This window comes from Gorilla gorilla, chromosome 1 (assembly GCF_029281585.2).
Source record: "Gorilla gorilla gorilla isolate KB3781 chromosome 1, NHGRI_mGorGor1-v2.1_pri, whole genome shotgun sequence".
Taxonomy (NCBI): Eukaryota; Metazoa; Chordata; class Mammalia; order Primates; family Hominidae; genus Gorilla; species Gorilla gorilla.
In genome coordinates this window covers 40,450,927-40,477,848 of record NC_073224.2, presented here as the reverse complement: position 1 = coordinate 40,477,848, position 26,922 = coordinate 40,450,927, and the positions used below count along the sequence as shown (strand labels likewise).

At 41.7% G+C, this 26,922-nt stretch overlaps 1 protein-coding gene and 1 pseudogene across 1 annotated transcript; one reads left to right on the top strand and one right to left on the bottom strand.

Moving 5' to 3' along the window:
* Positions 1 to 1,195: 1,195 nt before the first annotated feature.
* LOC134758333 (uncharacterized) lies at positions 1,196 to 25,386 on the bottom strand. The gene is made up of 4 exons (XM_063705357.1): positions 25,236 to 25,386; positions 23,313 to 23,410; positions 9,050 to 9,179; positions 1,196 to 1,578 (listed from the first exon to the last, which is right to left on the bottom strand). Exons 1-4 carry the CDS (start codon positions 25,249 to 25,251, stop codon positions 1,463 to 1,465), a joined length of 360 nt encoding a protein of 119 aa, XP_063561427.1. The 5' UTR covers positions 25,252 to 25,386; the 3' UTR covers positions 1,196 to 1,462.
* Positions 7,376 to 8,959, top strand: LOC101143659 (nuclear ubiquitous casein and cyclin-dependent kinase substrate 1-like; annotated as a pseudogene).
* Positions 25,387 to 26,922: the final 1,536 nt, after the last annotated feature.

Genomic DNA, 26,922 nt, shown 5'->3' with positions numbered 1-26,922 from the left:
AATTATTTTTTGTTTGTTTGTTTGGTTTTGGTTTTTATTTTTGTTTTTGTTTTGAGATGGAGTCTCGCTCTGTCATCCAAGCTGGAGTGCAGTGGCATGATCTTGGCTCACTGCAACCTCCCCCTCCCAGGTTCAAGCAATTCTCCTGCCTCAGCCTCCCGAGTAGCTGGGATTACAGGTGCCCACCACCATGCCCAGCTAATTTTTGAATTTTTAGTAGAGATGGGGTTTCACCATGTTGGCCAGGCTGGTCTCGAACTCCTGACGTCAGGTGATCCACCTGCCTCGGCCTCCCAAAGTGCTGGAGTTACAGGCATGAGCCACCGCTCCCGGCCTAGAATTATTCTTTTAAACAAATTCAAATGGTGGTTGGGGGCAAGTCATCTGCTCTGGTCCTGTTAGGTGTGGGACAGGACATTGCTCTATGGGAACTGGCCTGACAGGCATGGGTTTGCTAGAAGCATGGTCATAGAAATCCTCTATTTGGGCTTTTAAATTGTAGTGGTCCCTCGGTAGAGTTGGACACATTTTCTCTCTTCTCCAGGTCACCCTCCTGCCATAAATCCTGGACCAGCTAGAGGAGGAATCACTTGACTGATGAAGAAATGGAAGGAGTGCTTTGTGAACATTGGAGGCCGTCCTAATTGCAGGACCAGCTGGAGAAGATAGCCTAAAATAAATTTCAGTCATACAGGAATTTTTGAAAGAAAAGGATACCTTCCTTTCCCAACTTAGGCTCTTCTGCTAACTTATTGTAACATCATCATGTCCTTAAAACATCAAGTATGAGAGCCAAATTATACTCAGCAGTGTCTTAGGCAACAACCACATATGTATAATATAGACAATGATATCATGGCTGACTCAATATAATTACACCCTTGCTCATAAACCCCATCTTTCTTTCTAGGCATTCAAAGCACATGACAGACATTATCTTATTGCTTTTCCCAACACACTTGCCAGGTAGACAGGAAGCAGGTATCATCATTGTCTTCATATCATGTAGGTATAGACAGCTTTCCTGGGAACTGTTTGCTCAAAGCCCCACTGGCAATAAGAGCTACTGGAAAAAAAAAAATGGCTAGAGTCCTAATTTAAAAAACAGAACTTCCTGCTGAGGCAACTTCAGGTCACAATGCTGGGATATTTCTGATTTCAGGCATTCTTAGATGGGGGCACAATGGGTTAGTTATTTTCCTTTATTTGCAGGTGTTTCAGAGGGAATGAGGTAGCAGATACAATCAAATCGATGCAACTATTGGCACTTTCTGAGTGTTCAGCATCTATGGGGAACTTCAGCATCTATTTTCTTTCCAAGATGGCAGTGGCATTACCAAGCATAGCTCAACGAAGTACGACTGGCAATATAATCTGAAACATCAATATGATTCTACAGTGTTTTGACATTAGAGGCAATTCTACTATCATTGAAAACATTTAGAGTTGTAGAGGCCTGAGTTCAAGTACCAGCTCTGACATTAACTGGTTGAGTACTTTTGAACAAGCCCTTAATCACTCTGGTTCTCATTTTTCTTATCCACAAAATGGGAACAATATTTACCTTCTTCGAAGACACTAAGGGTAAAAAGAGATCATATATATGTTTCATAAACATTGAAATGCTATAGAAAAACAAAGCATTACAAAGATTAGACCACTACAATTACAGGCCCTAATACAGGTTATATTTTCTATCAATGGGGCCTATTTCCAATGGGTCATCTGTGCAAAAAATATGTCTTTAAAACTGTAAATTAGGCTGAGCACGGTGGCTCATCTCTATAATCCCAGTACTTTGGGAGGCCAAGGTGGGCATATCACTTGAGGCCAGGAGTTGAAGACCAGCCTGGCCAACATGGTGAAACCCTGTCTCTACTAAAAATACAAAAATTAGGTGGACATGCCTGTAATCCCAGCTACTTGGGAGGCTGAGGCAGGAGAATAGCTTGAACCAGGGAGGTGGAGGTTGCAGTGAACCAAGATGGCGCCCCTGCACTCCAGCCTGGATGACAGAGCAAGACTCTGTTTTTAAAAATAAAAATAAAAAAATTAAAAAGAAAACCTGTAAATTATTATCTCCCTGGGAAATCAGGAGAAAAAAAAATTAAGAGGAGAAAGGAGGCCTAGGGCTATGGGTCTATCAGAATTTAAGGAATGTGACAAATATGAACTGCATGCCTATGTGGTAGAATTCAAGTCTATATACACTGTACAGCCCAGGAAGCTTGGAAAGTAAAGCTTTCCTGTGCCCTCTGGAATGTGGACCCTTTGTCCACGATCTACAAGGTAAAGAATTCCATAGGAAGTATGTATTTAATTAATTGTAGCCAGAAATTAGATATGGGTAAGCCAGATTCCGTTGTGCAACGTTATTGCTTCTTCAACCTAGATACGTGGATACTTTAACCCAAGCTCAAACCCACAAGATTTGAACTCCTAACCTTTAAAACGCAAGGCAGCTACTTTGACCACCAGGCATCCTGGTTCTTGTTTACCAGGACTGGGAGTTCTCCTCAGACAGAGCCCCATTTATTCCATGACCCTAGCAGAATAACACTAAGAAACCCAAAAGCATATCCATTTTGAAATAGTGTCGGTGGCACCAAAAGGATTCTGGAGCTCTGAATCAGCCCCTTACCTCATGGCAAAATTTACAGGCTTGCAGAGTTAAATAAAAATCAGATTGGAATGCAGGGACTTCTATTTTTCTGTAATGACGTGTTGTGAGGAGAAGGAGGGCAATTTTCTTGGACATTCCTCTAAAACCAGTGCACTTGCAGCGGCTTTTTTGTTGTTGTTGTTGTTTACAAAACTATCCTAAACAGACCCAGGGCTCACTGCCATCTCCGGGTGCCAGGACTCTGGGCCACAGGGGCCATTTGTCCAGGGAATATAATTAAAATCAATAATTATTCCTTTCACCTGGCACATGTGAGCCTCTTCTCAAAGCAGTCAGAGAGTGGACTTTAATATCTCATTCTTTCTCTGAAGTAATTTAATGATCACATAAGAAAAATGATTCTCTGAAAATATAATCTTAGAATTTGGCTCCACCTCCAAGTTGAAAGAATTTTGTTAAGGAAAGAAAGAAAAAAACACTCAAGAAATATGTCTACTCCTCACGTCTGACTGTGAAAAGTCTATATACCATGACCTGAAAAGGAAAGATAAACATAGTCCATGAAATTCTGTGGCAAAAAGGAATGAAAATGTGCTTAAGAAAAAAAAACCCAAAAACTGGAATTGTATTCTCTGCAGGTTTAAAGGCAACCTTTGCCAAAATCTGCTTTCTGGAAACTTTCCTCTAGACCTGGCTGCTACCATCAGCCTTGGCTGCGGGAGAGAGATCTGGAAGACTGTGGTTTGGAATATGTGAATGTTAAAATCAGACATTGTTCCCTTTTCTTTATAACAACAAGTCTTTGGTTTTGGCTATATACATGCTGGGTTTTCCGGTACCGCCTTGTTCCTTTTTTCACTAGAGGTCAGAACTATTGAGGGGATCTTGATATTTTTCAGTTTGTTTCCTTTTTGACCACTGCTCTCCCCTTTCTTACAATGCCTTTGAGAAGCTAATGGGCTCTGTTTCCATGCTGAAATGAAGAAATGATCGAGCGAGTATGAAATGACGCGTGGAAGGCCACACAGCAAGTTGGAAGAAGATTCTGGATGAGAAACTTGAAATTTCCATGTCCTCCCCAGGTCTGTAAATCCAGTCCACTAAGCTAAGTTTTTCTAAGACATTGAGGCCCAAAGATGCATGCTGAACCACAGGCATGAGGTGTGACTTCAAACCAAGAGTCAACACTATGCGGAGTGACTAGATACAGAATGCTCTAATAAAATAATTATCATCTGCTGGGGCAGAGTTAAGCTTAAAATCATCTTACCATGGATTATTCAAATTTATAGCATATTACATATAATTCAGATAGAACAGGGTAATGTTCAACCTAATCCCATCTATGAAAAGATTGTGGAACAAACAACAAATATAAAATATAGGAACTGTGTCTCAGTTACATGTCATATGTCACATACATAAGAACAAGAATTAGGAAATAACAGAATCAATTATTATTGCATCACAGGGAACTATATTTTCAAGAAGCACCTACTGAACTTGGAAGTCGTTCTCTTTAACAAAAAACGGTAGTCCATGTAACCTAACATATTACACAGCAGCAGCAGCCACTGAAAAAGCTGTTCCCAGGCAAAGGGCACATGCCAAAGTCATTTTTATAGGATCTTAAGCAGATCTTGCTCTGTTTCAGTGGAAGGTAGAATCATGCAAGAGGAAACTGGGAATGTGCAGGGCTAGAACCACAGAACATCACAAAGAGCCTTCTTAAAGGAGCAGTGGTGGGCTGAGTGATTGGGAATGCTCTGCAATTAAAGGCATACCTGGTTTAACTTTTTTTTTTTTTTTAAGAGATGAGGCTGTCACTATGTTGCCCAGACTGTCTTGAACTCCTGGGCTCAAGTGATTCTCTTACCTTGGCCTCCCAAAGTGCTGGGGTGACAGGTATGAGCCACCATGCCCCAGCCTATCTTTGACATCTTTCTAACAGCATGTGCTCATATCATGGTCTCTGTGTCACGTTTCAGTAATTCTCACAATATTTCAAACTTTTTCATCATTATTATTTCTGTTATACTGATCTGTGATCAGTGATCTCCAATGTTACTGTTGTAATTGTTTTGGGGAGTCATGGGCAGCACCCACATAAGAAGGTGAACTTGATCAATAAATGTGTGTGCTCTGATTGCTCCACCAACCGGCTCTTCCCACTGACTGGCTGTTCCCCCATTTCTCTCCCTCTCCTCAGGGTCCTCCCTATTCCCTGAGATACAACAGTATTAAAATTAGGTCAGTTAATAACCCTACAGTGGCCTCTTAAGTGTTCAAGTGAAAGAGTTGCACATCTCTCACTTTATTTATTTATTTAATTTCTTTTGAGACGGAGCCTCACTCTGTTGCCCAGGCTGGAGTGCAGTGGCGCCATCTTGGCTCCCTGCAACTTCTGCCTCCCGGTTCAAGTGATTCTCCTGCCTCAGCCTCCTGAGTAGCTGGGATTACAGGCATGAGCCACCACACCTGCCTAATTTTTGTATTTTTAGTAGAGACAGGGTTTCACCATGTTGGCCAGGCTGGTCTTGAACTCCTGACCTCAGGTGATCCACCTGCCTCAGCCTCCCAAAGTACTGGGATTATAAGCGTGAGTCACCACGCCCTGCTCACTTTATGTAATTTATATTTTGAGCCAGGGTCTTGCTCTATCACCTAGGCTGGAGTACAGTGGTGCCATCTCAGCTCACTGCAACCTCCGCCTCCAGGGCTTAAGAAATCCTCCCAACTCAGGCTCCTGAGTAGCTGGGATTATGGGCAAGCACCACCATGCCTGGCTAATATTTATATTTTTTGGTAGAGACAGGGTTTTGCCATGTTGCCCAGGCTGGTCTCGAACTCCTGGGCTCAAGCAATCTGCCTGCCTCAGCTTCCCAAAGTGCTGGGATTACAGGCACATCTCCCACTTTAAATAAAAAACTAGCAATGATTATGCTTAGTAAGGAAGGCACGTTGAAAGCTGAGATAGGCCGAAAGCTAGTCCTCTTGTTCCCAACAGCTAGGAAAGCTGTGAATGCAAAGGAAAAGTTCTTGAAGGAAATTAAAAGCACCTCTCCATGGGACACATGAATAAGAAAATGAAACAGTCTTGTTGCTGAAATAGAGAAAGTTTTAGTGGTCTGGGTAGATCAAACCAGCCATAACATTTCCTTAGGCCAAAACCCAATCCAGAGCAAGGCCCTAATGCACCTCAGTTCTCTGAAGGCTGAGAGAGGTGAGGAAGCTGCAGAAAAATGTTTGAAGCTAGCAGATGTTGGTTCATCAGGTTTAAGGAAAAAACTGTCTTAATCACATGAAAGTGCCAGGTGAAGCAGCAAGTACTGATGGAGAAGCTGCAGCAAGTGACACAGAAGATCTAGCTGAGATAATGAACAACAGATTTTCTACATAGATGAAACCTTTTCTATTGGAAGATAATGCCATCTAGAACTTTCGTAGCTAGAGCAAAGTCAATGCCTGGCTTCAAAGCTTCAAAGGACAGTCTGAATTTTTTGCTAGAGGCTAATGCAGCCAGTGACTTTAAGTTGAAGCCAATGCTCATTTGCCATCCTGCAAGTTCCAGGGCCCTGAAGAATTATGTGAAATCTACTCTGCCTGTGGTCTACAAATGGAACAGCAGAGCCAGGATGATAGAACATCTCTTCACAGCATGGTTTACCGAACAGTTTAAGCCCACCATTGAGAACTACTGCTCAGAAAAAAAGATTCCTTTCAAAATTTACCTGTTCATTGATAATGCACCTGATCATCCAAGAACTCTGATGGAGCTATACAGGAGATTAATGTTTTCATACAAACACAACATCCATCCTGCAGCTCATGCATCAAGGTGTAATTTTGGCTTTCAAGTCTTATTGTTTAAAAAATACTTTTTTTTTTTTTTTGAGATGGAGTTTCGCTCTTGTTGCCCAGGCTGGAGTACAATGGCACGATCTTGGCTCGCTACAACCTCCGCCTCCCGGGTTCAAGCAATTCTCCTGCCTCAGTCTCCCAAGTAGCTGGGATTACAGGCACCCACCACCACGCCTGACTAATTTTTGTATTTTTAGTAGAGACAGGGTTTCACCTTGTTGGCCAGGCTGGTCTCGAACTCCTGACCTCAGGTGATCCACCCACCTCGGCCTCCCACAGTGCTGGGATTACAGGCATGAGCCATTGCGCCCAGCCAATAAATACATTTTGTAAGGCTATAGTGGCCATAGATAGTGATTTCTCTCATAGATCTGGGCATAGTCAGTTGAAAACCTTCTGGAAAGGATTCACCATTCCAGATGCCATTGAGAACATTCATGATTCATGGGAGAACATATCCATGTTAACAGGAGTTTGGAAGAAGTTGATTCCAACCCTCATAGATGACTTTGAGGACTTTAAGACTTCAGTGGAGGAAGTCACTGCAGATGTGGTAGAAAGTGTAAGAGAACTAGAATTAGCAGTGGAGCCTGAAGATGTGACTGAATTGCTGCAATCTCATGATAAAAGTTTAATGGATGAGGAGTTGCCTCTTATGGATGAGCAGAGAAAGTGGTTTCTTGAGGTGGAAACTACTCCTGATGAAGACACTGTGAATATTATTGAAATGACAACAAAAGATTTAAAATATTACATAAACTTAGTTGTTAAAGCAGCAGCAGGGTTTGAGAGATTGACTTCAATTTTGAAAGAAGTTCTACTGTGAGTAAAATGCCATCAAATAGCTTTGCATGCTACAGAGAAATCTTTCATGAAAAGAAGAGTCAATCGATGCAGCAAACTTCATTGTCTTACTTTAAGAAATGGTTGCATTTTGAAGAGAAGGGGGAGCGGGGGGCTCCTCTAAACCAAAAAGCAGCAGAGTTTGAGAAGCCGGCAGCTCAGGGTTCGGCTGAAGTTAGGAGTGGTGGGTGGCCGCCAAGTGCACGGGGTTGAGGGTGTCCTGGTCTTTGGCTTCTCGACTCTGTCTTGTTTCGACAGAGAACATGTCACGACTCTTCAGAACTAGGAAGGTTTGTTGATTACTCACAGTTTCAGGAATCTGGTGATGCAAATGAAGATTATGGAAGAGATTCGGGCCCTATCACTAAGAAAATTTCATCATCTCCCCTAGAAGCTAAAAATAAGGCAATCTGGAAATAATTCACAGGAAGATAGTGAGGACTCAGAAGAAAAAGATCTGAAGACAAAGAAGGATGATTTTCACTGAGCAGAGGATAATGAAGATGAAAATGAAGATCATAAAAATGTATGCCAGCACAGCAGGCAGCATCTAAAGCAGCTTCCAAACAGAGCTCATGGAAGATGTGGGCATGAGGAAGAACAAGAAGAGGATGAGGCACCCTTCCAGGAGAATTCCAGCAGCAATGAAGATTTCCTGATGGAAGATGATGACAATAGTGACTATGGCAATTCAAAAAAGAAAAACAAAAAGATGGTTAAGAAGTCCAAACCTGAGAGAAAAGAAAAGAAAATGTCCAAACCCAGGCTAAAGGCTACAGTGACGCCAAGTCCAGTGAAAGGCAAAGGGAATGTGGGTCGCCCCACAGCTTCAAAGCCATCAAAGGAAAAGATTACTTCTCCCAAGGAAGATGAGGTACCAGAAAGCCCACCAGAAAGCCCGCCAGAAAAGAAAACATCTACAAGCCCCCACCCAAGAAATCTGGTGATGAAGGCATCTGGGGAGGCTTAAAAGCGTTGATGGTTTGGGGAGAGCTTTTAAGAAAAGGAGAGAAGAGGAGGAAAGGAGGAGAGGAGGAGAGAAGAGAAGGAAAAAAAAAGAAAAAGAAAAAGAAAAGAAGAAAAGAGAGGGAGGAAGAAAAGAACCTACTTAAGATAGAACATGGTTTTGTCTACGGCTTGACCCATGGGCTTTCAGTGCTTTTTTCCAATTGTTGAAAGTAACACTTCTCTCTCTCTCTCTTTTAAAAATAAAACCATTGTATGTTTAATTGTTTAAGTTACCTTTTTGTCTATTGGTCTCTTTGCCAATGCCCCCACCCACCCCCAGCTGCCCTTTCCCAATGAAAGCTATGTCAAATTAATCACTGGATTGATGGCTTCATCTTTTTATTTTTAATGGAAGGTGTACCACAGTTGTAAAGCAGTAAGATTTGAGATGAACACTATGGAAACTTTGCTTCTTGCTAAACAATAGCAAGTTGAATAGTAACTAAAAAAACGTAGACAGATTTTAGTTCAAAATGATTGCTTCTTTCTCTACCTGGACTTTAAAAAAATCAGTTGTCATCCAATATGAGTTTATTTGTCTATGTACACAAGTATAAATGTCTAAAAAAACATGACTTTAAACTTACACTGATGAGGCAGGTAGAAGATAAAGATGAATTCTGAACTGGTTAAAAAAAAGAAATGGTCACAGCCACCCTGTGATGATGGTTAATTTCAAGTGTCAACTTGACTAGTTTAAGGAAACATACAAACCTCTAAAAGTGTTATTTTGGGGTGTGTCTGCAAGGGTGTTTCTAGAGGAGACTTGCATGTGAGTCTGAGTGGATGAGGAGGGGAAGATCCGCCCTCCGTATAGGCAGGCACCATCCAATCCTCCAGGGGCCTGGAGAAAACAAAACAGAAAAAGGCAGTTATGTTGTGCTGTCTGTTGGAGCATGAATACACTCTTCCTCTCCTATCCTTGGACAACAACTTCAGGCTTTCCAGTCTTTGGACTCCAGGACTAAAACCAATGGCTTCCCCTGTTCTCAGTCCTCTGTCTTCACACTGAGAGTTACACCACCCGCTTCCCTGGTTCTGAGGTCTTTAGACTTGGACTGAGCCATGCTACCAGTATCTCAGAGTCTCCAGCTTGCAGTCAGCCTGCTGTGGGGCTTCTTAGCGTCCATAATCACATGAGTCAATCTTCCTAATAAACACCCTCTCATCTACCTATCTATCTACCCTATTGGTTCTATCTCTTTGAAGAACCCCAACGAATATACATGCTAACCCCCAGCAACAACCACCCTGATCAATCAGCAGCCATCAATGTCAAGACCCTTCACCAGCAAGATTATAACTTGTTGAAGACTTGATTATCATTAGCAATTTTTCTTTTTGAGAGAGAGTCTCACTCTGTCGCCCAGGCTGGAGTGCAGTGGCACAATCTCATCTCACTGCAACCTCCGCCTCCCAGGTTCAAGCGATTCCCCTCCCTTGGCCTCCAAGTAGCTGGGACTATAGGTGAGTGCCACCACACCCGGCTAATTTTTTGTATTTTTAGCACAGACCGGCTTTCACCGTGTTAGACAGGATGGTCTCGAATCTCCTGACCTCGTGATCTGCCTGCCTAGGCCTCCCAAAGTGCTGGGATTACAGGCATGAGCCACCGCACCCAGCCTATCATTAACATTTTTTAGCAATAAAGTGTTTTTAAAGTATGTACATTTTTTAGACATAATGCTATTGCACACTTAATAGACTGCAGTATAGTATAAACATAACTTTTATATGCACTGGGGAACAAAAACGTTCATATGAATCACTTTATTGCGATATTAGCCTCATTGCAGTGGTCTGGAACCGAACCTGAAATATCTCTGAAGTATGCCTATATAAAATTCTTAATACCAGAAAGAGGACTTACTGATAGAGGAAGGTGTGGGATATAGGCAATGTGTGTGACAGAAAAAGATCAGTAGATGACAATGAACCAATGGCAATGGAAGGATCAAGAAGGACCAAGAGAGATTTCTGTCCATCATGCTTGCCTAAAATGAAAACCAGAGCCACACTGTGTATCATTTATAGCTTCATGTATGCATGTATCTGTCTAAGTTAACTGTTTATGGTTTTCTGTGATGTTGGCACAGTAATTTTACACTATTTGTATTGATTTTATAAAATCAGGTTAAAGCCATCTCTTATTATTAGAGATTGATACTAGAAATTTTAGTTAAAGATGCAGGTAAAATGCATGCATTAACTCTTATTCTCAAGTTATTCTAAAGAGTAATTAAACAGATTTTGAAACACAAAAAAGACATAAACCACAGGGACAAAGAGGAGAGGAGAAAGCAAAAACAAAATTTTGGATGGTGGAAAGCACTCAGACAAGTGACAACTGAATTAGAAGACCTGAGGGTGTTAAATTGTATAGCAGTGGTTGGGAAGCTGCGAAGAGTCCAACTTACACTGAAGAACTCCCAAAGTCTTAGGAACTGATAACGAGGTTCTTTTTAAAGTGAGGTTGAAGGTGAGTGAAGATTAGCAGATAAGAGGAAAGTCTAGTTAAAAAGCTGTTAGATGAATGAATGAATGAATGAATGAATGAAAATAGGGTAGATAGATAGGTAGATGAGAGGGGATTTATTATGAAGATTGGCTCACGTGATTATGGACGCTAAGAAGCCCCACAACAGGCTGATTCTATACAATGGAATACTGTTCAGCAATAAAAAAGTTCTGATTCATGTTACAATATGTATGAACCTTGAAAACATTATGCTAAGTGAAAGAAGCCAGTCACAAAAGACAACATATGGCATTATTCTATTTATATGAAATGCCCAGAATAGACAGATTCATAGAGACAGAAAGAACAGTTGACTCTTGAACAACATAGATTTGAACTACATGAATCCACCTATATGTGGATTTTCTTCTGCCTCTATCACCCTGGGACAATAAAACTCAACCCCTCCTCTTTCTTTTCCTCCTCAGCCTTCTCAGTGAGAAGACAATGAGGATGAATACCTTTATGATTATTCACTTGCATTTTGTTTATTTTTTTTCCATAGGCTATTGGGGTACAGGTGGTGTTTGGTTACATGAGCAAGTTCTTTACTGGTGATTTGTGAGATTTTGGTGCACCCATCACCCAAGCAGTATACACTGCACCCTATTTGTAGTCTTTTATCCCTCTTCCCCATCCCACCCTTCCCCACAAGTCCCCAAAGTCTATTGTATTATTCTTATGCCTTTGCGTCCTCATATCTTAGTTCCCACATATCAGTGAAAACATACGGTGTTTGGTTTTCCATTTCTGAGTTACTTCACTTAGACTAATAGTCTCCAAGCTCATCCAGGTCACTGTGAATGCTGTTAATTCATTCCTTTTTATGGCTGAGTAGTATTCCATTGTATATATATATATTACAGTTTCTTTATCCACTCAATTGATGGGCATTTGGGTTGGTTCCATGATTTTGCAATTGCGAATTGTGCTGCTATAAACATGCATGTACAAGTATCTTTTTCGTGTAATGAATCCTTTTCCTCTGGGTAGATATCCAGTAGTGGGACTGCTGGATCAAGCGGTAGTTCTACTTTTAGTTCTTTAAGGAATCTCCACACTGTTTTCCATAGTGGCTGTACTAGTTTTCATTCCCACCAGCAGAGTAGAAGTGTTGTCTGATCACCGCATCCACACCAACATCTACTGTTTTTTTATTTTTTTGATTATGGCCATTCTTGCAGGAGTAAGGTGGTATTGCATTGTGGTTTTAATTTGCATTTCCCTGATCATTAGTGATGTTGAGCATTTTTTCATATGTTTGTTGGCCATTTATATATCTTCTTTTGAGAATTATCTATTCATGTCCTTAGCCCACTTTTTCATGGGATTATTTTTTTCTTGCTGATTTCATTGAGTTCATTGTAGATTCTGGATATTAGTCCTTTGTCAGATGTACAGATTGTGAAGATTTTCTCCCACTCTGTGGGTTGTCTGTTTACTCTGCTGGCTGTTCCTTTTGCCATACAAAACCTCTTTAGTTTAATTAGGTCTCAGCTATTTATCTTTGTTTTTATTGCATTTGCTTTTGGGTTCTTGGTCATCAAGTCCTTGCCTAAACCAATATCTAGAAGAGTTTTTCCAATGTTATCTTCTAGAATTTTTATAGTTTCAGGTCTTAGATTTAAGTCCTTAATCCATCTTGAGTTGATTTTTGTATAAGCTGAGAGATGAGGATCCAGTTTCATTCTCCTACATGTGGCTAGCCAATTATCCCAGCACCATTTGTTGAAAAGGGTGTCCTTTATGTTTTTTGTTGTTTTTGGTGGTGGTGGTTTTTGTTGTTGTTGTTGTTGTTTTTGTTTGTTTTGAGATGGAGTCTCGCTCTGTCACCCAGGCTGGAGTGCAGTGGCGCGATCTCAGCTCACTGCAAGCTCCACCTCCCAGGTTCACGCCATTCTCCTGCCTCAGCCTCCTGAGTAGCTGGGACTACAGGCGCCCGCCACGACTCCCGGATAATTTTTTGTATATTTAGTAGAGAGAGGGTTTCACCGTGTTAGCCAGGATAGTCTCGATCTCCTGACCTCATGATCCACCCACCTTGGCCTCCCAAAGTTCTGGGATTACAGGCGTGAGCCACCACGCCTGGCCTCCTCACTTTATGTTTTTGTTTGCTTTGTCAAAGATCAGTTGGCTGTAGGTTTTTGGGTTTATTTCTGGGTTCTCTATTCTGTTCCATTGATCTGTGTGCCTATTTTTATACTAGTAGCATGCTGTTTTGGTGATTATGGCCTTACAGTATAGTTTGAAATCAGGTAGTATGATGCCTCTAGATTTGTTCTTTTTGTTTAGTCTTGCTTTAGCTATGCAGGTTCTTTTTTGGTTCCATATGAATTTTAGAGTTGTTTTTTCTAATTCTATGAAGAATGGTGGTGGTATTTTGATAGGGATTGTGTTGCATTTGTAGACTGCTTTTGGCAATATGGTCATTTTCACAATATTGATTATACCCATCCATGAGCATGGGATGTGTTTGTATTTGTTTGTGACATCTATGATTTCTTTCAGCAGTGTTTTGTAGTTTTTCTTGCAGAGGTCTTTTGCATCCTTGATTAGGTATATTTCTAAGTATTTTAATTTTTTCACAGCTATTATAAAGGGTGTTGAGTTCTTGATTTGATTCTCTGTTTGGTCACTGTTGGTGTATAGAAGAGCTACTGATTTGTGTACATTAATCTTCAATCCAGAAACTTTGTTGAATTCTTTTATCAGTTCTAGGAGCTTTCTGAAGGAGTCTTTAGGGTTTCCGAGTTAAGTGATCATAGCGTCAGCAAACAGTGACAGTTTGACTTCCTCTCTTTAGTGATTTGGATGCCCTTTATTTCTTTCTTGTCTGATTGCTCTGGCTAGGACTTCCAGTACTACGTTGAAGAGGAGTGGTGAAAGTGGGCATCCTTGTCTTTTTCCAGTTCCCAGAGGAATGCTTTCAACTTTTCCCCATTCAGTATTATGTTGGCTGTGGGTTTGTCATAGATAGCTTTTATTAAATTTAGGTATGTCCCTTGTACGTCAATTTTGCTGAGAGTTTTAATCATAAAGGGATGCTTGGATTTTGTCGAATGCTTCTTCTCTACCTATTGAGATGATCATGTGATTTTTGTTTTTAATTCTGTTTATGTGGTATATCACATTTATTGACTTGCATATGTTAAACCACCCCTGCCCTGCATCCCTGGTATAAAACCCACTTGGTCATGGTGGATTACCTTTTTGATATGTTGCTGGATTCAATTAGCTAGTATTTTGTTAAGGATTCTAGCATCTATGTTCATCAGGGGTATCAGTCTGTAGTTTTCTTTTTTGGTTGTGTCCTTTCTTGGTTTTGGAATTAGGGTGATGCTGGCTGCATAGAATGAATTAGGGAGGGTTCCTTCTTTCCCTATCTTGTGGAATAGTGTCAAAAGGACTGGTACCAATTCCTCTTTGAATGTCTGGTAGAATTCTATTGAAAATCCATCTGGTCCTGGGCTTTTTTTTGTTGGTAATTTTTAAATTACCATTTCAGTCTTGCTGCCTGTTATTGGTCTGTTCAGGGTATCTAATTCTTCCTGATTTAAGCTAGGAGGGTTGTATTTTTCCAGAAATTCATCCACCTCTTCTAGGATTTCTTATTCTTTTTATTTTCTTTCTTTCTTTCTTTCTTTCTTTTTTTTTTTTTTTTCGAGATGGAGTCTCATTCTGTCACCCAGACTGGAGTGCAGTGGCACAATCTCAGCTCACTGCAACTTCCACCTCCTGGGTTCAAGCGATTCTCCTGCCTCAGCCTCCTGCGTAGCTGGGACTACAGGCATGTACCACTACGCCTGGCTAACTTTTGTATTTTTAGTAGAGATGGGGTTTTACCATATTAGCCAGGCTGGTCTTGAACTCCTGACCTCGTGATCCACCCACCTCAGCCTCCCAAAGTGCTGGGATTACAGATGTGAGCCACCGCGTCCAGCCTCTTCTAGGTTTTCTAGTTTATGTGCATAAAGGTGTTCATAGTAGCCTTGAATGATCTTTTGTATTTAAGTGGTGTCAGCTGTAATATCTTCCATTTCATTTCTTATTGAGGTTATTTGGATTTTCTCTCTTCTTTTCTTGGTTAATCTTGCTATGGTCTACCAATGTTATTTATCTTTTCAAAGAACCAGCTTTTTGTTTCATTTTTTTGTTTGTTTGTTTGCATTTTGTTTGTTTCAATTTCATTAGGTTCTGCTCTGATCTTGGTTATTTCCTTTCTTCTGCTGGGTTTGGGTTTGCTTTGTTCTTGTTTCTCTAGTTCCTTGAGGTATGACCTTAGAATGTCAGTTTGTGCTCTTTCAGTCTTTTTGATATAAGTGTTTAGGGCTATGAAGTTTCCTCTTAGCACCACCTTTGCTGTATCCCAGGGGTTTTGATAGGTTGTGTCATTTTTGTCATTCAGTTCAAAGACTTTTTAAAATTTCCCTCTTGATTTCGTTTTTGACCCAGTGCTCATTCAGGAGCAGCTTATTTAATTTCCATGTATTTGCATGGTTTCGAAGGTTCATTTTGAAATTGGTTTCCAGTTTTATTCCACTGTGGTCTGAGAGAATGCTTGATATAATTTCAATTTTCTTAAATTTATTGAGGCTCATTTTGTGGCCTATCATATGATGTATCTTGGAGAAAGTTCCATGTGCTGTTGAATAGAATGTGTGTTCTGTGGTTGTTGGATGAAATGTTCCTATATATCTGTGAAGTCCATTTGTTCCAAGGTATAGTTTAAATCCATTGTTTCTTTGTTGACTTTCTGTCTTGATGACCTGTCTAGTGCTGTCAGTGGAGTATTGAAGTCCCCCACTATTATTGTGTTGCTGTCTATCTCATTTCTTATGTCTAGTAGTAACAGTTTTATAAATTTGGGAGCTCCAGTGTTAGGTGCATATATTTTTAGGATTGTGATATTTTCCTGTTGGACAAGGCCTTTTACCATTGTATAATGTCCCTCTTTGTCTTTTTTAACTGCTGTTGCTTTAAAGTTTGTTTTGTCTTATATAAGAACAGCTACCCCTGCTCACTTTTGGTGTCCATTTGCATGAAATGCCTTTTTCCACCTCTTTACTTTATGTGAGTCTTTATGGGTTAGGCGAGTCTCTTGAAGGCAGCAGATGTTTGGTGAGTTCTTATCCATTCTGCAGTTCTGTATCATTTAAGTGGGGCATTTAGGTAATATCTTGTCATATTACCAGAGTTGGTTTTCCGGTTCCTTCTCATTTGGGTAGGCTCTGTCAGAGGGAAGGGCTAGGGCTGAAGGCTGTCGTTCAGATTCTTTTTTTTTTTTTGAGATGGAGTCTCGCCCTGTCTCCCAGGCTGGAGTACAGTGGTGCGATCTCTGCTCACTGCAAGCTCCGCCTCCCAGGTTCACGCCATTCTCCTGCCTCAGCCTCCCGAGTAGCTGGGACTACAGGTGCCCACCACCACGCCCAGCTAATTTTTTGTATTTTTTAGTAGAGACGAGGTTTCACCATGTTAGCCAAGATAGTCTTGATCTCCTGACCTTGTGATCCGCCCACCTCGGCCTCCCAAAGTGCTGGGATTACAGGCGTGAGCCACCGCGCCCGGCCCGTTCAGATTCTTTTGTCCCATGAGGCGTTCCCTTGATGTAGTACTCTCCCCCTTTTCCTATGGATGTGACTTCCTGAGATCAGAGCTGCAGTGATTGTTATCTCTTTTCTGGGTCTAGCCACCCAGCAAGTCTACCAGGCTTTGGGCTGGTACTGGAGTTTGTCTGCACAGAGTGCTGTAATGTGAACCATCTATGGGTCTCTCAGCTGTGGATACCAGCGCCTGTTCTGGTGGAGGTGGAGGGTGCCAGGGAATGAAATGGACTCTGTAAGAGTTCTTAGCTTTGGTGGTTTAATGCGCTGTTATTGTGCTGGTTGGCCTCCTGCCAGGAGGTGGTGCTTTCCAGAGAGCATCAGCTGTGGTAGTATGGAGAGGAACTGGTTGTGGGTAGGGCCCTAGAACTCCCAAGTGTATATGCCCTTTGTTTTCAGCTACCAGGGTGGGTAGAGAAGGACCATCAGGTCGGGGAAGGGGCTAGGCGTGTCTGAGTTCAGACTCTCCTTGGGCGGGTCTTGCTGTGACTGCTGTGGGAGATGGGGGTGAGGTTCCCAGGTCACTGGAGTTGTGTGCCTGGGAGGATTATGGCTGCCTCTTCTGAATCATGCAGGTTGATAGGGAAGTGAGGGAAAGCTGGCAGTCACAGGCCTCACCCAGCTCCCACACAATCTGAAGGGCTGGTCTCACTCCTACTGTGTCCCCGCTAACAGCACCAAGTCTGTTTCTAGGCAGTGGGCAAGCAGGGCTGAGAACTTGCCCCAGGCTACCCGCCTCCTGGCTGTGAAAGAAAAAGTCTTTAGTTCTTCCCCTACCTGTGGAGTCTGCACGCTAGATTCACGCCCCCCATCCCCACCCAAAGTTCTGGCCAGGAGGCTTCTCACCTGCTTCAAATTGTTACAAAGTTCAGCTGGAGACTTTCTTCTCCCTGCGGTGTTTTCCCCCCACCTCTGGCCACCCTCCCAAAGATCCCTGTGGTGCCAGGCAGGAATGTGCTGCTTGGGGACCCAGCAAGCTCCCAGGGCCTTTCCTGCTGCTTCCTCTACCTCTGTATTTTGCATGACTCTCTAAATTGACTCAGCTTCAGGTAAGGTCAGAAACTTCTCCCGCAAACAAGACCTTCAGTTTCCCCAGAGGGGGTATGTGCCTCAGGGGTGGAAGATCTCCCTTTCCCACTTCCACACTTTGGACACACAATATTTGGGGTGTCTCCTGGGTCCTGCAGGAGCAGTCCACTTCCTTCAGAGGGTCTGTGGGTCCTCTTGGGATTCCTGGTTTATTCCTGCAGTTGTTCTGGAGCTAAAATTCACGACGCTAGCCTCTGCATGCTGCTCTGTCCATCCAAGTCAGAGCTGCAATCTAGTTCTGCCTCCCACTTGCCATGATGATCCCTTTATTTTGATTCACTTCCACTTAATGAATCGTAAATATATTTTATCTTCCTTATGATTTTCTTAATAAAATTTTATTTTCTCTAATTACTGTAAGAATATAGTATATAATATGTATATGTTAATCGATTGTTTGTTATCAGTAAGCCTTCCAGTCAACAGTAGGCTATTAGTAGTTAAATTTGGGGGCAGTCCAAAGTTATACATAGATTTGTGGCTTCACAAGGGGTCAGTGCCCTCAAGCCTCATGTTGCTCCAGGGTCAACTGTAGATTAATGGTTGCCTGGGGCTGGGAGAGGGGAGAATGATGAGTTTCTTCTGATGAGTATGGGTTTCCTTTTGGAGATAAAAAAATTATGAAATTGATTGTGGGGGGTCGATGGGTGCAAAACTCTGAATATAGCAAAAAAGATTAAATTAAACAATTGATGTTTTTAAAATAAGAAAATGCTAAACCCCATCAAAAAATGAGCCAAAGGCCTGGGTGCGGTGGCTCACGCCTGTAATCCCAGCAATTTGGGAGGCCAAGGCAGGTGGATCACCGGAGGTCAGGAGTTTGAGACCAGCCTCACCAGCATGGTGAAACCCTGCCTCTACTAAAAAAAAAAAAAAAAAATTACCTGGGCATGGTGGCACATGCCTATAATCCCAGCTACTCAGGAGGCTGAGGCAGGAGAATCGCTTGAACCCGGGAGGTGGAGGTTGAAGTGAGCCAAGATCATGCAATTGCATTCCATCCTGGGCAACAAGAGCAAAACTCCGTCTCAAAAAAAAAAAAAAAAAGAACCAAAGATCTTTTTTTTTTTTTTGAGACAGAGTCTCGCTCTGTCACCCAGGCTGGAGTGCAGTGGCGCAATCTTGGCTCACTGCAAGCTCCGCCTCCCAGGTTCACACCATTCTCCTGCCTCAGCCTCCCAAACAGCTGGGACTACAGGAGCCCGCCACCACGTCCGGCTAATTTTTTTTTTTTTTTTTGTATTTTTAGTAGAGACAGGGTTTCACCGTGTTAGCCAGGATGGTCTGGATCTCCTGACTTCATGATCCTCCCGCCCCAGCCTCCCAAAGTGCTGGGATTACAGGCGTGAGCCACCGCACCCGGCCATGAACCAAAGATCTTAACAGGCACCTCACCATAGAAGATACACAGATGACAAATAAGCATATGAAAAGATGCTCAACATTATACCTCATCAGGGAAATGCAAATTTAAACAAAGAGGCACCACTACACACCTATTAGAATGGCCAAAACCCAGAACACTGACAACACCAAATGTTGATGAGGATGTGGAGCAACAGAAAGGCTCACTCTGCTGGTGGGAATGCAAAATGTTTCAGCCACTTTGGAAGACAGTTTGGCAGTTTCTTACAAAACACAACATATTCTTCACGTACAGTCCAGCACTCACACTCCTTGGTATTTACCCAAGTGAGTTAAAAAAATTATGTCCACACAAAACCTGCACACAGGTGTTGATTTATTCATAGTTGCCAAAATTCAGAGGCAACCAAATGTCATTTGGTAGGTGAATGGATAAATAAACTGGTACATCCGGACAATGGGGTATTACTCAGTACTAGAAGGAAATGAGCTAACAAACCAGGAAAAGACATGGAGGAAAGTTAAGTGCATGTTACTAAGTGAAAGAAGCCAATCTGAATGGCTATAGGCTGTATAATTCTAATGACATGACATTTTGGAAAAGGCAAAACTATGGGGACAGTAAAAAATCATTGATCATTGTCGGGGAGGGAGGGATAAGACACAGAAAGCGGAGGATTTTTAGGGCAGTGAAACTGCTCTGTATGACACTATAATGGTGGATGTCATCATACATTTTTTTCAAACCCATAGAACGTAAGATACCAAGAGTGCACCCTAATGTAAACTCTGGACTTTGTGTCATAGTGATGTGTCAATGTAGATTCATCAGTTGTAAGAAATGTACCAATCTGGTGGAAGATGTTGATAGTAGGGAAGGCTATGCATGTGCAGGGATAGAAGATATATGGGAACTCTGCGTCTATGCCAGTATTTTTTTTTTTTTTGAGATAGGATCTCACTCTGTCACTCAGGCTGAAGTGCAGTGGCTCAATCACAGCTCATTGCAGCCTCGACCTCCTGGGCTCAAGTGATCCTCCAACCTCAGCCTCCCAAGTAGCTGGGATTACAGGCAAGTGCCACCATGCCCAGCTAATTTTTTTGATGTTTAGTAGAGACAAGATCTTGCTATGTTGCCTAGGCTAGTCTCAAATTCCTAGTGTCCAGCAATCCACCTGCTCCGGCCTCCTAAAGTGCTGGGATTACAAGCGTGAGCCACCGCGCCTGGCCTCCACTCATTTTTGCTATGAACCTAAACTGCTCTAAAAAATAAAGTCTATTTAAGAAAATTAACTAAATGAAAGAGAAAAGGGAGATGGTATAGCCCCTGCCCTAATGGAGTATACTTACTAGTATGTACTATTCTTGAAAAGAAAAAAAATCCATACATATTTTTAAAACCTTTTTAAAAGTTGATTCTAAAACTCATTGTACTGGGTAAGGGCACACCGGACAAGCAGTCTCCTTACAAAACAGTGCCCAATACACCCTGTTCCTGCCCAGGTGTACCACAGGGGACCCTTACAGTGCAGTGCCCTTCATCTAGTTAACTGAGAGTAGGGATGGCTTTGAGAGCATCCAACTACATAGAATAAAAAGGGTCTTTGCACTGGAGGCTCTTAAGAGAAGTCAAGCACAAATCCATTGTTTTATAAATGAAAATACTGGAGCTCAGAGAAATTAACTAAAGGTAGAGAGACTTCAGGGGTAAAATGTGTTTTTGATGCATTATCTCACAAAAACCCCAAGAAATCAGTGATATTAATGTCCCTGATTTAGAGAGGAAGGAAATGAGAGACTAAGGAATTTGTTCAAGTTCACACAGCTATTTAAGTGACAGAATGAACTCTAACTCCAGAGCATATTGTCTGACTTCTATGCTAGAGTTCTCCTTCAGCACTTCTTTTCATAAAATGAATCTACTTGGTGATTATATTATTACGTGATCATTTGTTTTGAATTCTAGTCCTCAGAAAAGTTCATGTTTTCTTTGGTTTGTTTTCTAGGATTCCTTTTCAGAACAAATCATTCCACTTTATAGTGCTATAACAGTCCTCTCATTAAAGGAACTATAATTTTTTTTCTATCACAGCATTCTAAAGCTTCGATGCCAACAGCCACTCCAACCTCCCCTTTATACATGTCCCAAATGTATAACCTAAAAGGACTTATGTGAAAATCTGAAGTTTCATTCATTTGTTTATGTATTACTTCATTCAGCAAATGTTTATTGAGCACTTATTGTAAGATAGGCCTTGGGTATACAATGAATATAACAGACATGATCCTTGCAGCCATGGAGCCTGTAGTCTAAGGGAGGAAGATAGACTTTAAACAAGCACAATCAGTACTTAGAATTATAAGCCATATTAAGCGCTATGAGGAAAATAAATGGAAAACCATGAGAGACTACAAGAGAGGACTGGATTTTGATTGGGAGACCAAGAAAGGCCTCTTTGAAAAAATGATGAGCCGAGAGCATCAGGATGAGTAAGTGTCAGAAAGGCGAGGTTTAGGTGGAAGGTTATAGGGTGGGGCACACGCAGCATTTCAGGAAAATGAACTGCATACGTGAAAGATCCAAGATAAGATGGTGTTTGCATGGTTAAGAACTGAAAACAACTTAATGTGGCTAGAGTGTAGTAAGTGAGGAGCGTGGTAGGAGATGAGGTTGGAGATTTAAACTTAAATCTGATCATGCAGATGCTTGCAGTCCATATAAGGACTTCTCCTTATATGAGAGGAGGGAAATGGGCTTCTCCACTCTCTGGTCCCACCAGAAAGTTTTCAGAACATTTTTCACGAAAAGAAATTCTCTTCAGAGGAACCAGGTGGGTATCTGAACTTCCTTTGAAGTAGGCTTTTGCCGTTGCCACAGGACTCTCAGAAGTCTGATCCTTTTAGTCACTAACCATATAAGGATCCTTATCAAGGCTTAAACTATGTTTCAAAGATCTCTCTGGCCACCATAGTGAGCATAAGAGGGAGGGGCAGGAAAAGAGGGTGGGATGGTGCATAGCAATTGAGTTGCAGTAGTCCATTTGAGAGGGAATAAGGACTTGGAGATGGAGAAATAGGAAAAGACTTGAGAAATATTTTGAAAGTGGAATCAGTAGTATTTGGTAATGGGCTGGCGGTTATAAGCAAAGGAGAGGGCATTTGAAAAGATGACTCCTAGGTTTGTGGCTTTAGCAAGTGAACAGATGGTAGTAACATATATTTAGATAAGGAAGATGGGAGGAGGAAGATCAAGAGTTCAGGTTTGGACAAGTTAAATTTGAGTTGCCTCTGAGATATGTGAGTAGGCAGTTGGCTACACAAGCCTGGAGGTCAGAAAAAAAGGCCTGGACTGGAGATTAAAATGTGGGTGTTAACAGCATTTTGGTAATATTTAAACCCACAGAACTGGGCCGGGCACAGTGACTCACTCCTGTAATCCCAACACTTTGGGAGGCGGAGATGGGCGGATTACTTGTGGTCAGAAGTTCAAGACCAGCCTAGCCAACACGGAAAAACTCCGTCTCTACTAAAAATACAAAAATTAGCTGGGCATGGTGGCTCGTGCCTGTAATCCCAGCTACTCGGGAGGCTGAGGCAGGAGAATCGCTTGAACCCAGGAGGTGGAGGTTGCAGTGAGCCAAGATCACACCACTGCACTCCAGCCTGGGTGACAGAGTGAGACTGTCTCGAAAAATAAAATAACATAAAATGAAATAAAAATAAAGCTACAGGACTGAATAAGATTACTTGGGGGAAAGTGTAGAGAGAAGAAAGAAACAGGGTCCATAAGGAGTGCCAAGTGGTCTCTAATACATAGAGGCGGAGGAGAGGAGATAGGGTTAGCTGTGAGACTTGGATTAGCCTGGACATAGGAGAAAGGAGAGGACAGCATGGTGACAAAAAGACCAAGGGGAGAGTGTTTCAATAACGGTGCAAGCAACTATGCCTAATGCTTCTGAGAGGTTAAGTTGAGGTTGGGAATGTATCTACTGTATTTGGTATTGTTGTAGTAGTGTGCTGAAACTGACTCCCATCAGTGCAGAGAATCTATGTGGGCATCTTTTCCCAATTCTGTGTTTAGTGATGACACATTGGTAGCCATGGTGGGAGTATTTCCACTATGGAAGTTAGCAACCACTTCTATGGTTTTTTTGTTTGTTTGTTTGTTTTGTTTTGTTTTTGGAGAGCTGGTTGTAAACATGTAACAGCATGCCACTGACAATATGACTCCATTTGTAATAAGCTGAAAAGGGAAATGGCCTTCTCTGCTCTCTGGTCTCATCAGAAAGTTTTCATGAAAATAAATTATCCTCAGAGGAACCAGCTGGGTGTCTGAACTTCCTTTGAAGTGGACTTCTACCTTTGCCACTGGACTCTCTAAAGTCTTAGCCTTTTAGTCACTAACCTTCACAAATCTGATGCCGACCAACAGGAAAAAAAAAAAATCAATGTGGTCATATGAAGAATTCCTTCCAACTCTGAGATGCTGTGATTCTGTGTTGGCTGCAAGAAATTCCAGGAAGCACAAGCAGTAAACCACATTTCATTTACTCCTGGGCTTATTTACTTGGTAAAAATAATCATTAGAAAATTCCAGAATCCAGGGGCTAAGAAATGATATTTTCCACATCTTTTTTATTTTTGAAAAATGTTTACTATTTCATAAAAAAAAAAAGTAGATAAAAAAATTAACTGTGGCTGGGCACAGTGGCTCATGCCTGTAATCTCAGCACTTTGGGAGGCCAAGGCAGGCAGATCACTTGAGGCCAGGAGTTCGAGACCAGCCTTGCCAACATGGCAAAACACCGTCTCTACTGAAAATACAAAAATTAGTTGGGCGTGGTGGCGCACGCCTGTAATCTCAGCTACTCAAGAGGCTGAGGCAGGAGAATTGTTTAAACTCAAGATCACGCCACTGCCCTCAAGCCTGGCAACAGAGTGAGACTCTGTCCCCCCAAAAAATATTAATTGAAATATTAATTGAATATTGATTGAATATTAATTGAATTATCACTACTTGAAGCCAGAGGCAAGGCAGGCTTCTCCTACTCTAGAAAGGAAAAAGAAGAGGAATATTTCATAATTTAGATGTTCTTAGAATATGGAATTGTTAAGTATGCAAGTTAACACTATGAGGACAACTACTAAAATAAGTAAGGTACCATGTCTGGCTCCTAAAGTAACAGCAGAAGAAAAAATGACTATAGAAAATGTTTTCAACACAAGAGAAGGAAGGAAAAAGGAAAAAATAAGCAAAGAATGATAAACATAAGATGAAAAAATAAGAAAATTAAAAATAATTTGAAACATTATCATTAGCCTCAGCAACCATAAACGTGTTAAACATTGACTTTCGAAAAGAGATTATCAGAATGATTTTTTTTTTCCAGACAGAGTCTCGCTCTGTCACACAGGTTGGAGTGCAATGGCATGATCTAGGCTCACTGCAACCTCCAGTCCATCAGGAGCAAGTGATTCTTCTGCCTCAGCCTCCCAAGTAGCTGAGATTACAGGCACACGCCACCACACCTGGCTAATTTTTGTATTTTCAGTACAGACGGGGTTTCACTATGTTGGTCAGGCTGGTCTCAAACTCCTGACCTCAAGTGATTCACCCACCTTGGCCTCCCAAGTGAGAATGAATTTTTTAAAACCCCAAATCAGGCCAGGCGTGGTGGCTAACACCTGTAATCCCAACACTTTGGGAGGACAAAGTGGGCACATCACCAGAGGTCAGGAGTTCAAGACCAGAGACCAGCCTGGTCAACATGTTGAAACTCCATCTCTACTAAAAATACAAAAATCAGCTGGATGTGGTGGCATATGCCTGTGGTCCCAGCTACTCAGGAGGCTGAGGCATGAGAATCACATGAACCCAGGAGGCGGAGGTTGCAGTGAGCCGAGATTGTGCCATTGCACTCCAGCCTGGGAGACACGAGTGAAACGCCACCTCAAAAAAAAAAAAAAAAAAAAAATGCATTGAATACACCTAACTTACCAAACATCACAGCTTAGCCTAGCCTAAATTAAATGTGCTCAGAACACATACATTAGCCTACCATTGGACAAAACCATCTAATACAAGCCTATTTTTCAATATCTCATGTAATTTATTGAATACTGTACTGAAAGTGAAAAATTGAATGGTTGCATGGTTACTTGAAGTATAGTTTCTACTGAATTGCTTTTAAAGCATTGTATAGTTGCAAAATTGTAAGTTGAACCATCGTTATCAGTATAGGCAGGGCCACGCTCCCTCTGAAGGTGCTAGGAAAGGAATTACTCCATGCCTCTCTCACAACTTCTGGCAGCTTCAGATGTTCCTCGCCTTGTAGGTGCACCATTCCAAGGCTGTCTTTACATGATGTTTTCCCTGTGTGTCTTCACATCATCTTCCTCTGTGTCTATGTCTGTGTCCATATTTCCCTCTTCTTTTAAGGACACCAGTCTTGTTGGATTAGAGGCCCACCCTACTCCACTATGACCTCATCTGAGCTTAGCTAATTGCATGTGCAATGACCCTGTTGCCAAATAAAGTCACATTCTGAAGTACTGGAGATTGAAACTTAAACCTATCTTTGGGCAGGGGGCACAATTTGACCCATAACAGAAGGAGGCATCAGTAAAAATAAGGGCAGAAAAGGCTGAAATAGAAACCAAAGTCATAAAATAGAGTAAATAAATACAAATGAAAGTTAGTTTTAAGAAAAAAATCCAGTTTGATTACCCAATCTTTAATAAGACTGATAAAGAAACAAAATAAACTATATTAGGAATCATAAAGAGACACAATTGCACCCACACATTTATAAAATCACAGATCATTGCACTATAAAAAAGAATATTTATTTATTTATTTATTATTTTTGGAGATGGAGTCTCATTCTGTTGCCCAGGCTGGGTGCAGTGGTGCCATCATAACTCACTGAAGCCTCGAACTCCCAGGCTCAAGCAATCTGCCTGCCTCAGTCTCCCAAGGAGCTGAAACTACAGGCATGTACTAGCGTGCCTGGTCAATTTTTTAAAAATGTTTTTGGAGAGATGGGGTGGGGGGCGGGTCTTACTATGTTGCCCAGGCTGGTCTTGAACTCCTGACCTCAAGCCATCCTTCCACCTCAGCCTCTCAAAGTTCTGGGATTACGGATGTGAGCCATCATGCCCAACCCATATTTATTTTTAAAGCAAATTCTACATATCTTCGAGGGAATAGCACTTAAGACTATTTTTAAAACTTGGATGGGTAGGTGATCACATATCTCTATTTATAATAGCTATGTGTCTTCTCTTAGCTATATTGGATTTTTTTTTTTTTTTTTTTGAGACAGAGTCTCACTCTGTCACCCAGGCTGGAATGCAGTGGCGTGATCTCGGCTAACTGCAACCTCTGCCTCCCGGGTTCAAGCGATTCTCCTGCCTCAGCCTCCCATGTAGCTGGAATTACAGGCACCCGCCATGCCTGGCTAATTTTTGCAGTTTTAGTAGAAATGGAGTTTCACCATGTTGGCCAGGCTAGTCTCAAACCCCTGACCTCAGGTGATCCGTCCGCCTCACCCTCCCAAAGTGCTGGGATTACAGGCATGAGCCACTGCACCTGGCTATATTGGATCTTATTTTCAGGATTTTAGAGAAAAAAAGGAAGAACTAAGAAATGTGCCCTTAGCTAGTAGGAAGCTGTGGGGTTAGAAAAACAATTACTAGGAACTTTTAATGCTAACCATTAAGTAAATATTTTAGTATATTTGAACACACAGAGCATATATTTTTACCTACTCAAATGTTTCTATGTGGATATGAAAATATATACACAAGAAAATGATAATGGATCTACTGACAGATGCTTTGGTACAGCTGCAAAATGCAAATATTTCTCTATGTATATTCATGTTCGCTCCAGAGATAAAGATCGACAAACCTGCTGAGCTGGTATTTTATGCACTATTTTTCTGTCTGCTTTTTAACAAGGGGCTCCACATTCCACATACGATCTACATTTCATTTTAACTCCCATGTTCTTG

Coding starts and splice junctions, on each gene's coding strand:
- LOC134758333 (XM_063705357.1), bottom strand. Junction 9,180..23,312: donor TCGGCATCAGATTTGTGAAG/GTTAGTGACTAA, acceptor TGTTTTCTCCAG/GCCCCTGGAGGATTGGATGG. Junction 1,579..9,049: donor CCAAAATAACACTTTTAGAG/GTTTGTATGTTT, acceptor TTTTACCCTTAG/TGTCTTCGAAGAAGGTAAAT.